A 12,460-nucleotide genomic window follows, 5' to 3' on the forward strand; every position below is an offset into this window, starting at 1 on the left:
GGCAGCAGGTTTTGGACTTTAGATGAAAAAGCAAATTATTATTGATTTCCTCAAATCATGATGTTACTTACACAATCTTGGCATGAGCTCTTGAACTTGTTACAAAGGCCAAGAAAAGTTCCTGGTCATGTGCTGGTATGTCATCACAGTAAATGGCTTCACCTGTTGCATGGTTAATACCAGAGAGGTGCATGATGGGACGTCCAATTGGATCTTGAAGAAACTGTTTTGTGTTTACCTTCTGTTTAGTAAATAAAACCATTTATATGCATTAATAGAGAAAACAACTAAATTCTTTTTTAAGCTTTTTTATTTTTAAAACATATGCACAGATAATTTTTCAACACTGATCCTTGCATAGCCTTGTTTCATATTTTCCCCTCCTTCTCTCCAAACCCTCCCCTAGATGGCAAGCAATCCAATATATGTTATACATGTTAAAATATATGTTAAATACAATATGTATAAACATATTTATGCAATTCTCTTGCTGCACAGAAAAATCAGATCAAAAGGAAAGAAAATGAGTAAGAAAACAAAATGCAAGTGAACAACAACAAAAAGAGTGAGAATATTGTGATCCACATTCACACAGTCCTCTCTCTGGATATAGATGTCTCTCTTCATCACAAAATCATTGGAACTGACCTCAATCATTTCATTAAACAACTAAATTCTTTATCTCATTCCTATATTCTTTTCATTTGGTCTTTTCTAACATAGTAACCATAAGTAAACTCATACATTAATTTCTTCTAGTATTGATCATCATCACTTCCAACTATGCTAGTTAGCAAAATATTAGAATATAAGAGTTTTATGGGAACTGAAGTCTTATGAAAATGACATTTAGGAAAGATTTCACTATATTTTAGATTTCCAAGGGAAACATATGAGTTGTGTATCTGTGGATCAGTCATGTAAGTAACACTTTAAGCAACTGAATTTAGTTTTAGTTTTTGGATTTTTTTTAGCCACGGTCTAATAAATATTACTCTCCTTTTTTCCCCTCAGTGCCTATCCATATTTGATACTAGTAGGTTTTCCTAAGTAAGTGGGAAAGAGTAAGAATAGAGATGTTTCAGTGCCACAAGAATGGAAACAAGATAAAAACATAAGAGATATAGTAGCAACATGGGTAGCCTCTATTGCTTTAAGATAAGAGTTATTTCCTACAGAATCATCATCTCTTTTTCAACACACATCCCTCCATGCAGAACAAAAATCAAACAAACAAAATAAAGTTCATGCATGATATTTACAATTTGTGCCTTTACACTTTGGTAATGGAAAAATGCTACTAACCTGGTACCTTAAAACAGTCTCATAATGTTTGGAATGGAAATCTTCCAAAACACTGCCATACTCCTCTGGTAAACAAGGGCAGAGAGAAGGGTTCTGAAAGAAAAGCAATTCATAATTTTAGTGTGTTAAAATAAACTAAGTAAAGCTCTCAATCACTTAATAACCAACAGTTCTAATCCAAACCTAACATTCAGTTGTTCATTGTCATCATCATTAGCCAACATTTATTGATTTCTCTTCTGTATTAGGGCAATTATGGGTAAAAAGTGGCAAAAGACACAGTCCTTGATCTCAACTAATAAATAACAATCTAGCTAAGGAAAATGAAGACCACAGAAAATTGGAGACTTTTTACTCCAGCTCTCGTTTTAAAGATTAAAAAAATAAATATAGAAAAATAACAAAATAATATAGCATATACATAGTTTTAAATAAATTTATATCACTAATTTCTAATATCCCTTGCAATACTTATTTAAATCATTTTAATAAAAAATTAAAATTCCAAGACGATAGTCAGCTTTTCATTATAGGAAGATCATGCTATGGTCATAAGTGAAAATGTGACAACGCAGAAAACTACTCGACTTAAATCCTATCTTTAAATGCTATATAGTGATGGAAAAGTCATTTAATTTCTCTGAGCCTCAATTTCCTCATCTGCAAAATAGGGATAATAGTTTCTCAGCAGAGAGATATTAGAATGAAGCAATCATTATCAGAAATAGCCAATAAATGATCTATTATACTTTATCCCCTGGCCTTTGTTATAAGAGAAGTTCTGTTGGGAGTCAGTTTGATAGTTAATTTTTAAAGACAATCAATAAAACATTTACTTTTAAAATAAAAATGGCAAAAGAAAAACTGTAGTACTTATCCTTAAAGGTTGTTGTAAGGGTCAAATAAAATATACAAAAGTACTTTGAGACTCTTAAGACAGTATATAAATAAAAAACTTTTATTGTTTTACTCTATAATATTCAATTAAAACACTCTGGGGATCATAATGACCCCTCACTATTTCTTCCTGAGCCAAAGGTCCATCTTTCCATCACTAATTTTTTTTTCTGATGATACTATGTGGCTACTAAACATGTATTATTACATTAAATTAAATTTGTGGGTTACCCAAGAGGCATATGGAAGAAATGAAAAGACTGAAGCATAATACCAAATGAGAAACGTATACCAGAAGAGGCATAAAAGATGATTTTAAAATGACTCTAGACAAATTACTTAACCTCCCTGGGGCTCAGGTTTCTCATCTTGAAAAATAAGAGAATTTGACTTGGTGGTTTATAGGTTTTCTTCTTGCTCTAAATCAATGAACCTGAGATATAGGACCAGAAATGAGGAAGTTTCAGAAGCAAAGTATAACACATGGCCAATCCACGTACTCCCTATAGTCCCCACTTAACATCGGTGATCTAAAGCAGAGATGTCAGCTGCTGCCAAACTCTACAGCACAGCCTGAACCAAAGTAAAATGTAATTTTAGGAATTTTTTAGTATTTTAGGAAATGTTTAACAAAAATAAATAAATAAAAATACGATGTTGTGTGAAGTTGTGCAATTGCTTTTGGTCATATCTGACTCTTTGTGATCCCATTTGGGATTTTTCTTGGCAATGATATAGTAGTGGCTTGACATTTCCTTCTCCACCTCATTTCACAGATAAGGGAATGGAGGCAAAACTGGATTATTTAACTTGCCCAGGATTACACAGCTAATAAGTTTACTACACCATCTTGCAACACTCCCAAATAATATAAGATAGATAATGTTCATTTTGTGGTTTTCTAAGTCAACATGCATCTGCAGAGTTTCTTTTCTATTTGAATTTGACACAACTGATGTAGAAAATAGCTTCCAGTTCACTGGGTGGACGACTTAGAGGATTTCTGGGAAGATATGGGCAAGAGTTGAATAGGATGAGAAGTTTGAGCAGGATGAGAAGTTGTACATGGGCTGTGATCTGGAGTGAGACCATCTCACATCAATAACAGATGTATCCAAGAATGAGAACATTATTTTTCTTAGTTTTACATCACAAGAGGAAAGATTTTAATAGTAAACCCTAGATTGGCTTTTATAGATATTATAGATATACTTTTATTTTCCTCTGGGCTTTAGTTTTCCCACCTCTAATTGAAAAATAACATCTTTTTTTCCTGCCAGTCTCAAAGAACTGATGGTAGGAAAAGATACTGGAAAGATAAAAGTCCAGAAGAAACTTGACATTTCTTAATCAATGTGATCAATCTCAGGAAATGATCACAGTAATCAAAAAAGGAAGGGTATTGGGGATTATAATCATATTCATATCTTTATAGAATTCTATGGTTTAAACAGAGATACCTTCCCAGCCACCTGTGAGACAGTATTCACCACATGGATGATAAAATAAAAGATGTTAAATGACTTGTCCCTAATAAAGCAAACAGTAAATATCTAAGAGGATTTGAATTGAAGTCTTCTGACTCCAAATTTAGCATTTACTCTACTGTACCACTCCATCTGATATCTCACACTATTTTGATGTTGTTGAATCATTTCAGATGTATCATACTCTTCAGGATTCCACTTGTAGTTTTCTTGACAAAGATAATGAGGTGGTTATAATTTCCTTTTCCAGCTCATTTTTACAGATGGAGAAACTGAGGCAAAAAGCATTAAGTGAATTGCCCAAGGTCATACAGCTACTAAGAATCTGCGACTGTATTTAAATTCAGGTCTTCTTGACTCTAGACCCAGCCTTATCCATTGCACCACCTAATTACCCTATCTAAAATGATAATGATGACAAAATGAAAGTATAGAGAAATGAAATTGCAAGGGAGGGATAGAGCTAGGAATATAAATCAAGAGTTCCCAGTTCCACTCAAATGACTTTTCTACTACATCACATCTCTAGCATCAGTCTCATACACTTAAAGGTTTTCCCTTATATGGAAAAAGGGGAAGTGCAGAAGCTTTTAATCTGGGATCCATGAAATGTTTCCCTTCTTAAAAATATTTTGATAACTGTATTTCAAAAAAAATTATAATTCTAGGCAATTCCTATGAGGAAGGATCTATAGACTTGCCTGGATGGATTCATGAACCAAAAAAGATTAAAGACTTCTAGCATAGATGGAGCTGCATACATCAGTCACCATTTCTGCAGATGTGCCACTAGGGTTAATATTTGTATATCTGTATATTAAGAGCAGCATATCATTGTAAATAAGCAGTTAAGTAAATAATAAGAAATAAAAATTATATGAAGAATAGCATGTTATCACAAATAAGCCTTATGAGTGAATAATAATAGATTATAATTATATAACATTTTGAGGGTTTACATGGCATATTATCTTACCTAGTGAAATTAGCAATACAGGTACTGTTAAAACCATTTTAAAGATGAGGAACCTGAGACCAAGAGAAAGATTAACTCACTTGATCATATAGGTCATGAATGAGGCAAGACTCAAACCTATTTTCAAGGATTCATTGATTGCCACTCTCCATTTTACTACAATGACTCTTTGTTAGCAAAAAATCCATTCGTACTCTTAAAGAACACAAATTTTCCACATAGCCAGAGATTTTAAAAAATGAAAATACTGGCATTTTTAAAAATCTGTTTGCATTAAAGAAAACTATGCATTTCAATGAACAATGCTTCCCAGAAATGTTGATCCAGCCTTGTCCTCCGAAACAGTAAATTAGCACATAAATCAAGGACATGAGTTTTGCATGAATATAATTTGTACTCTTTTATCTTCAATATTCTAAGGAACATTGGTATGAGTAATTTTACCATATTTGTATATGGAATGAGAAAATTTTCAGGGATAATCTTATCTAATAAGTCACAAAGTACAGTTTTCACTGATAGCTAACAATATCCTTCAAAAGAAGGAAACCAGATCTAAACACGATATTAAACTTACCATCATCTTCAGATTTTGCAGCACTTCTATGTAGAATTTGAAAAGAAAACTAACAATGAGGGATCTCTTGTATTCCACCATTCCACCTGGAGCTGAGCCTGGGAGCAAAACTTCACCTAGAACCAACTTGCAAGCTTCTCCCAGCATCTCTTCATTCCATGCTCTATAAGAAATAGATTAAAAACATTTTTTTTAAAAAAAAGTAGAACTCAATACATACCAATCATTAGCCTACAGACTCAGACAGCCTATGGAACAAAGCCTGGTTCTTAAAATAAACAACTAAAGGCTGTCATGATTATAATTATGTTATAAGCTAAATCAAGTATTATTGCATTTCCTATTATAAGAGGGCCCAAAACAAAATTTAAAATATGCTGAAAAGGAGTTGGCTAACACTGCCTTTTTTTATTCTCTCTCCTTTCCTTCTATATTCATACAAATACATATGCATATATATGTGTGTGTGTGTGTGTGTGTGTGTGTGTGTGTGTGTGTGTGTGTGTGTGTATGTGTCGGGGTGGTTTGGGGGAAAGGGGAGGAGAGATAGTAAGAGAGAAAGAGGAAAGAAAGAGAGATAGATACAGAAGGGAAGAGACAGAGAGAGAGAGAGAGAGACAGAGAGGGAGGGAGAGAGGGAGGGAGGGGAGGGAGGGAGGGAGGAGAGAGAGACAGAGAGGAGAGAGACAGAGAGAGAGGAGAGAGAGAGACAGAGACAGAGAGAGACAGAGAGACAGAGACACAGAGACACAGAGACACAGAGAGAGAGACAGAGAGGAGAGACAGAGACAGAGAGAGAGAGAGAAAGAGAGAGAGAGAGAGAGAGAGAGAGAGAGAGAGAGAGAGAGAGAGAGAGGAGAGAGAGAGAGAGAGAGGAGAGAGAGAGAGAAAGAGAGAGAGAGAGAGAGAGAGAGAGAGAGAGAGAGAGGAGAGAGAGAGAGAGAGAGAGAGAGAGAGAGAGAGAGAGAGAGAGAGAGAGAGAGAGAGAGAGAGAGGAGAGAGAGAGAGAAAGAGAGAGAGAGAGAGAGAGAGAGAGAGGAGAGAGAGAGAGAAAGAGAGAGAGAGAGAGAGAGAGAGAGAGAGAGAGAGAGAGAGAGAGAGATACTTATATTACAGCCAAATTATTTGAATTCATTTGGAAGACAACACTAATGCATACATACAACAACAAATACATATTCAAGAATGGTAGAGGAGGGAAATCACTGAATGTGGATTTGGAGAATCTCCATTAAAATTTTGCCTCTGGATGATCTTAGGAAAACTGCTCTGGACTTTATAGTTTTCATCTATCAAATAATAAAATTAAACCAAATGATCCTCTAATGTCCCTTCCAGCTCAAAAGTTTATGCTGATATCTCTTATTATTTTGAACTTTGCTAAGGCAATATCATCCATATGTAACAATGAAACCTTAACTGATTCCATATAATTTAGTATAAATCCCATGTATATGTTTCTTGGAAATAACAGAGAAATTATAGCTTTGATGAAAGGAAGACTTGGGTTCAAATACTGTTCCAGCTATATGATCATGGATAAAGCATTTAACTTCTTAGTATCCTAGGAAACTTGCAGATTTACAACATTTCCTGTAATATAAGCTCTTTAAGAGCAGGAACCATTTCATATTTGTCTCTATTATCCATGGAATCTAGTACAGTATCTGGCATGTGTTAGATCCTTAATAAGTGTTTGTGGAGTGATTGATAGAAACATCAGCAGTCCCCTACACTGATGACTTTTAGGTCTTAACTGAACAATGAATGAATGCATGAATGAATGTTATATTATATCAAATCAACTCTAATATTTCAGAAGGTTTTTAACAGCAAGATATCAAAGTGTCAGCTCTTGCAGGTTCTACAAAGTTGGAGGGAATTGAAGAGAGAACCAACTAATGCACCATTTCTGTTGTCCAAAGACCAGCCTAATGTGAAGTAAGTCCTTAGCAGGAACTTGGCCCTAGTAGCTCCCTAACATTGTTTGACAATGGAGGGGCTGCAATCAGTGTTTGTGGGAGAAGAAGTCACAGCAGTAAGAATTTTGAAGCAATAAAGGATTCTATATAACAATAAATTACAAATGTCCTGTCATTCTAAATCTATAGATCTCAAGTCGTACCTTCCTATGAGATTCTGGCCAATTTTCTTAGCACAAACAGTGGTGGTACCAATGCCTCCATAGAAAATGCAAATGTCTCTAATGATGTTTGTGTCTTCTTCAAAAAGAACTCTCATTCCAGAATTAACAATTGCCAGGGCATTTTGCTGACGTGGAGCTTGTCGAAAGGCTGAGACAAATTCCCACTAAGGACAAAAATTAAGCAAATAAAAATATTAAAATTGAGGGTTACCCAGTAGCTAAGAATATGTGCATACATTGAGTGCACACAGGCATGTGATTTTGCTGAATGACTAGTCATTAAGCTGGTTAATAGAGTTTAATTAAAAAAAATTTTAAAACCATGTTTCACTTTCAGAAAAATATGCAAAGTTTTTTAAATCAAAAATTGGTGAGAGAGAGGGAGAGAGGAAGGGAAGGAGAGAGGGAGGGAGGGAGAGAGACAGAGAGAGGCTGAGAGACAGAGACACAGACAGAGATACAGAAATTAAAGGGTATTTATTCATTTTGTAAAAGAGTTCTTCAATGAAAAAAAAAATCAACAGAAATTTCCTTTAGATAGCCATTTTTCACAGAAGATATAGAATATAAAATGGTACAATGAAAAGTGAAACCAGAAGACTTGGATTCTAGGTCTATGCTAATTCTAGGTTCTAAGTTTTGCCAATAATTAGCTACCCATGCAAAACATCTCATCTCTATTCAACAACATTCCCCATTTCAATATAATTATTATTGAATAATCTCACTTCTAAGTGATTTTTCAGAAATATAAATATCAAGATATGTCAATATGGCACTTTTCCACCTCCCATTTCCCACTTACCTCAATTTCTTTTCCCTGCCTCCCTACACTGATATATCTTAGCCTTTCCTGTGTCCAGGTGGGGAAGAAAGGAACTAGGGAGCAAATATTCATTAAGCATCTACTATGTATCATCCAATATAGTGACTACTTTATAAATTATCTCATTTGATTTTCATATAAGTGCTCATTTTATAGTTGAAGAAACTAAGAGAGAGGTTAAAGTGGTTTGCCCAGTGTTTCATAGGTAGTCTGAGGCTAGATTTACACTGGGGTCTTCCTGTCTCAGGCCTCTCTAACAAATGCACCACTTAGCTGCCTCAGATGGGTCAATGTGGGCCTGCCAAACACCATTGCTATTATAAAAAGAACCAAGTTTTATTGTGAGGACAGAAAATCAACAAGGACAAGTCAAATCAACAAGAATTTGTTAAGCACGGAGTATAGGGCAGGCATTAGTGTACCTACAAAGAAAGGCAAATAAATATCTCTGCTTTCAAGAAACTTATCTACTAATGGGGGGAGATAAATTGTAAACTGTGGTGTGCAAATTAGATATATACAGGACCAAGTGGAGCTAATCCCAAAGAGAAGGTTCTAAGAGAAAGGACTACTAGGAAAGGCTTCTAAGCAGAAGATGGGATATTAGCTGAGAATTAGAGGGGACTAAGAGTCAGATAGGGAAGAAGAGTGGCCAATGAAAATGCTCAGTAGGGAAACATTGCTTTTTAATAGAAACATTTTCTATGCCTTTTTCTAACCCCCCAGAACAGGAAAAGGTAAGTATATTCAAACTTTATTTAAAGGGGGAAAAATATAGGGTAAGAGCCAAATAGAGGAAAGCCTCAATAAAAAAGAGGCAATTTTCTATTTTAAAGAGTGGGAGAGAAACAAAGGGAGAATACAAAGAAAGAAGAAAAGGAACATGGGAGCAGATGATACAATGTGCAATGTGAATATAAGGTAACTGAAATGTCTAAACTTCCCATAAGTTATTTGTAATGAAATGTTTTCTGAGATTGAACCTATGATTACAGGAAACTTATATTTTTCCCCTCAAAATTAGGTCTGATAAATTATTAAGTTGTTCATATTAGGCTCTTTGATAAAACCAATTAGTTGCTTACCTTCCTAGAATAGGGGATGTTCACTGAGACCAAGATTTCTTCTGGCTTGAGATCAGCTATCCGTGCCCTCATAAGAAATTGGTCATTTAAAGGAATTTGTCGTTTTCCATCGGGGGGGGGGAGGGGGAAAGGCAATTTTCATAATTCTATTTTGGCTTTTTCCTTTTTATTTTCTTTCTGGATAAACCTGTGATTTTGTTGGAATAGAGAGGTTATGGAGAGGAATTGTTACTATCAATGTAGAGGGGCACCTTCTCTGAAACTTAGAAATTTCCTATGAGCACTGAAAGATAAAGTAATTTGTGCAAGATCACACAATCAGTGTGTACCAGAGGGGTCCTTGTACTCAGGTCCTCCTGAGCCTGAGGAAGCTCTCTTGTTCTGTCTTTCACATGATCAGATTCTGATAAATGATGGACCTCATGCAACCAAATAACATAAAGAATAACAATAATATCCAGTATTACTGTAGTGTCAAGTTTTAGAAAGACTTTTACAAATATTACTTCATTTTATCCTCGCAACAACTTTGCAAGATTAGTGCTATTATTATTTCCATTTTACAGGTGAGGACCAATGAAGCGGACAGAGGTTAAATGACTTACTCAAAATCACAAAGTTAGTAAGAGTCTGAGGTTACATTTGAACTTTTGTCTTCCTCATTCCAAATCTGCACTTTGTCACCTACTGCATCAAAGGAAAACATTAATTGTTTTGAGGAGGGGATAAAGGAGAAAAGTTTTATTCTGAGATACAGCTAATAATTAAAAAAACTTTTTGATTTTCCTCTTCTTTGTTAACATACAAATAAACATATATGATCATTATCTAATTATATATGAAATTTCTTTTGGCGGGCTACAGTGGGGCTAGCACCCATAAGAGAGCCCAACAGCTAAGAAATTTTCTAATTCCACTCCTGAGAATACAGTCTTTCCTCATCATCTTTTATCCTCAATCACCTAGAAATGTATTAAACAACATATTTTAACATTTCAATTAGTCTGTTGATTCTTATGCTTATATTTTTAGCTCCAGTCAAATGTTTCATAATCCTCATTAATGATATTAGTTTCTCTCCTTGAAGTTCTTGGATTCAATTTTTAAAAAATACTATCATGCAGGAAAAACAGATATTTGGAAAGCTGTTGCGTGCTGTCGTCTCCAGAAGCTGCCAGATCGCTCTCTGGGAAGAGATCTGCTGTGTCTACTACTCAAATCTCTCCGACAGATTCTTCTTCCTGTAGTGAACCGTTGTCTCCAGGCAGTTGCTGTTAACTCTTGTCCTTAGAAGTGACTTCCCTTCCTGCAGAGAGCCCCGTCAAGCCTGATGCAATGCAGAGTCTTTCTTCTTGAATCGTGGCTCTGAATCTCCTCCAGCTCTTATCCTTCTCCAGGCCGATCTGCTCTGCGCCCAGTGCTGTCCTCTCTTTTATTCTCCCAGAGAATGGGCGTGGGATAATGCAAGGGCTTCTGGGAAGAACCACCTCAGCCAATGAGCTTGCCCCCTCTTATCAAGTCAACCTGAGTTCTCACCTTGTAACTATCCAGACAACCTCAGTTCTCACTTAGTAATCCTAACAGAAAGCTATCACAAAATTTAATATGAGACTTAATTTGAGCCACCTTGTCATAGCCTTGTTCTACAGTAGATGTCAAATTCAAAAATTCCCAAAATAACAAGGAAATGTTTAATGAAATCTGTGGTTTTCAAAATCAATTCAAAGCTGATATCATTGCTTTAGAGAACTGTGTTAAGAACTGGGTATCATATTTCAAGAGGGACACTAGGAGGAGGCCACTCAGAATGGTAGTCAGAAGCATGACATATGAAGAACAATTAAATAATTTGGAGATATTTAGCTTAGTGAAGAGAAGTCTTGGTAAAAGATCCTAAGATCATAAATTTATAGCTAAAAAGGAATTAATTATAGGCTATTTAATCCAAATCCAAATCTCTTCATTTTACAAATGAAAAACTAAAATTTAGTGAATAATTTGCCTAAAAAAATCTTATTAAGTGTTACAGTCAGAATTTGAACCCAGGGAATCTGACTTCGAACTAACATTCTATTGACCAATAAATCAGCAAATAAATATCCACATTTATCATATGCTAGCCACTTTCTACTGATCCATGCTATGGTCACAGATACTAGATCTTAGATTTCATTGATATTCTTTTGATAAGATTACTACTCTAATTTCATTTAGGTAAACTAGATGCAGATTTTTTTTAATAATACAGAGCAGAACCTTCTTTGCCTAGAATATGGAAAGGTCATATATTGTCATATAACTGGTATGAGTCAGAGTTCTGGCTCTGAAGTCAGTTCCTAGGCATATAGTATATGTCACAATTTCAACTTTGAGACCAGTTCTCCATCCCCTGTACCTAAAAGGAAAAAATAAATTGCACCAATTTAGGCAGTAGAATACAAACACACCTATTTAGGACCTGTGAGATAAGGATTATTTCAGATTTTTTCATTTAGATCAGAGGTCTTTATCCTGGGGTCCATAAACATGGTTTCTTTTTTATATATATTTTTATAACTGCATTTCAATATAAGTATTTTTCTCTATAAACCTATATATTTTATTTTATGCATTTAAAAACATTAACGAGTTCAAGAGATCAAATTGACAAAGGGGTCCTTGACACAAAAATGTTCAACTTTTGTGATAATTTAGATACAATTATACTTGAAAGCAGGAAGTGGAACTAGGCTAAACAATCATTTGAAGTCCTTTTCTGTTCTATCAGTTTGATTTATCAGGGCTCTGCCTCTGACACCTTCTGTACCCTTCTAATAACTTACCTTTTGAAGCCAGATTAAGGGTACAGTTACCCACAGCCAGAAGGGGATTCAGATCTGATGTTGAATGTCTACTGATGATATTGCCTCCTAAAGACTTTGTAAAGAAAACAAAAATTGATTTCTGTATTCCATTAGTAATACATACTTTAAAATACAAATGAAAAAAGTTCAAAGTTTGGGGATTGTAAAGAACCCTGGTGAGTAGGGAATTCTAGTGAGTCTCGGCCATTTGTATGATTTTTTGCTGAGAACATGCTTGCAGGTATCCGATGAAATGCCAGGAAATATAAGAAGAAAAGGCCATCCTCCTTGAGCATTGATTAATAAGTTTCCTTTATT

General features: G+C 35.0%; 1 protein-coding gene across 2 annotated transcripts in view; it reads right to left on the reverse strand.

Annotated features, from left to right (window-relative positions):
• The window catches only part of AOX1 (aldehyde oxidase 1), an 85,014-nt gene that overhangs the window by 43,924 nt on the left and 28,630 nt on the right, over window positions 1–12,460 (reverse strand). For both annotated transcript variants that reach the window (XM_074302740.1, XM_074302741.1), the window contains exons 12-17: window positions 12,122–12,215; window positions 9,300–9,409; window positions 7,368–7,552; window positions 5,243–5,405; window positions 1,306–1,398; window positions 72–241 (exon numbers count right to left, since the gene is read on the reverse strand). In XM_074302740.1, coding sequence (XP_074158841.1) covers window positions 72–241; window positions 1,306–1,398; window positions 5,243–5,405; window positions 7,368–7,552; window positions 9,300–9,409; window positions 12,122–12,215 — 815 coding nt within the window. The remainder of the gene's footprint in view (window positions 1–71; window positions 242–1,305; window positions 1,399–5,242; window positions 5,406–7,367; window positions 7,553–9,299; window positions 9,410–12,121; window positions 12,216–12,460) is intronic.

The sequence above is a fragment of the Sminthopsis crassicaudata genome, chromosome 3 (genome assembly GCF_048593235.1).
Source record: "Sminthopsis crassicaudata isolate SCR6 chromosome 3, ASM4859323v1, whole genome shotgun sequence".
Taxonomy (NCBI): Eukaryota; Metazoa; Chordata; class Mammalia; order Dasyuromorphia; family Dasyuridae; genus Sminthopsis; species Sminthopsis crassicaudata.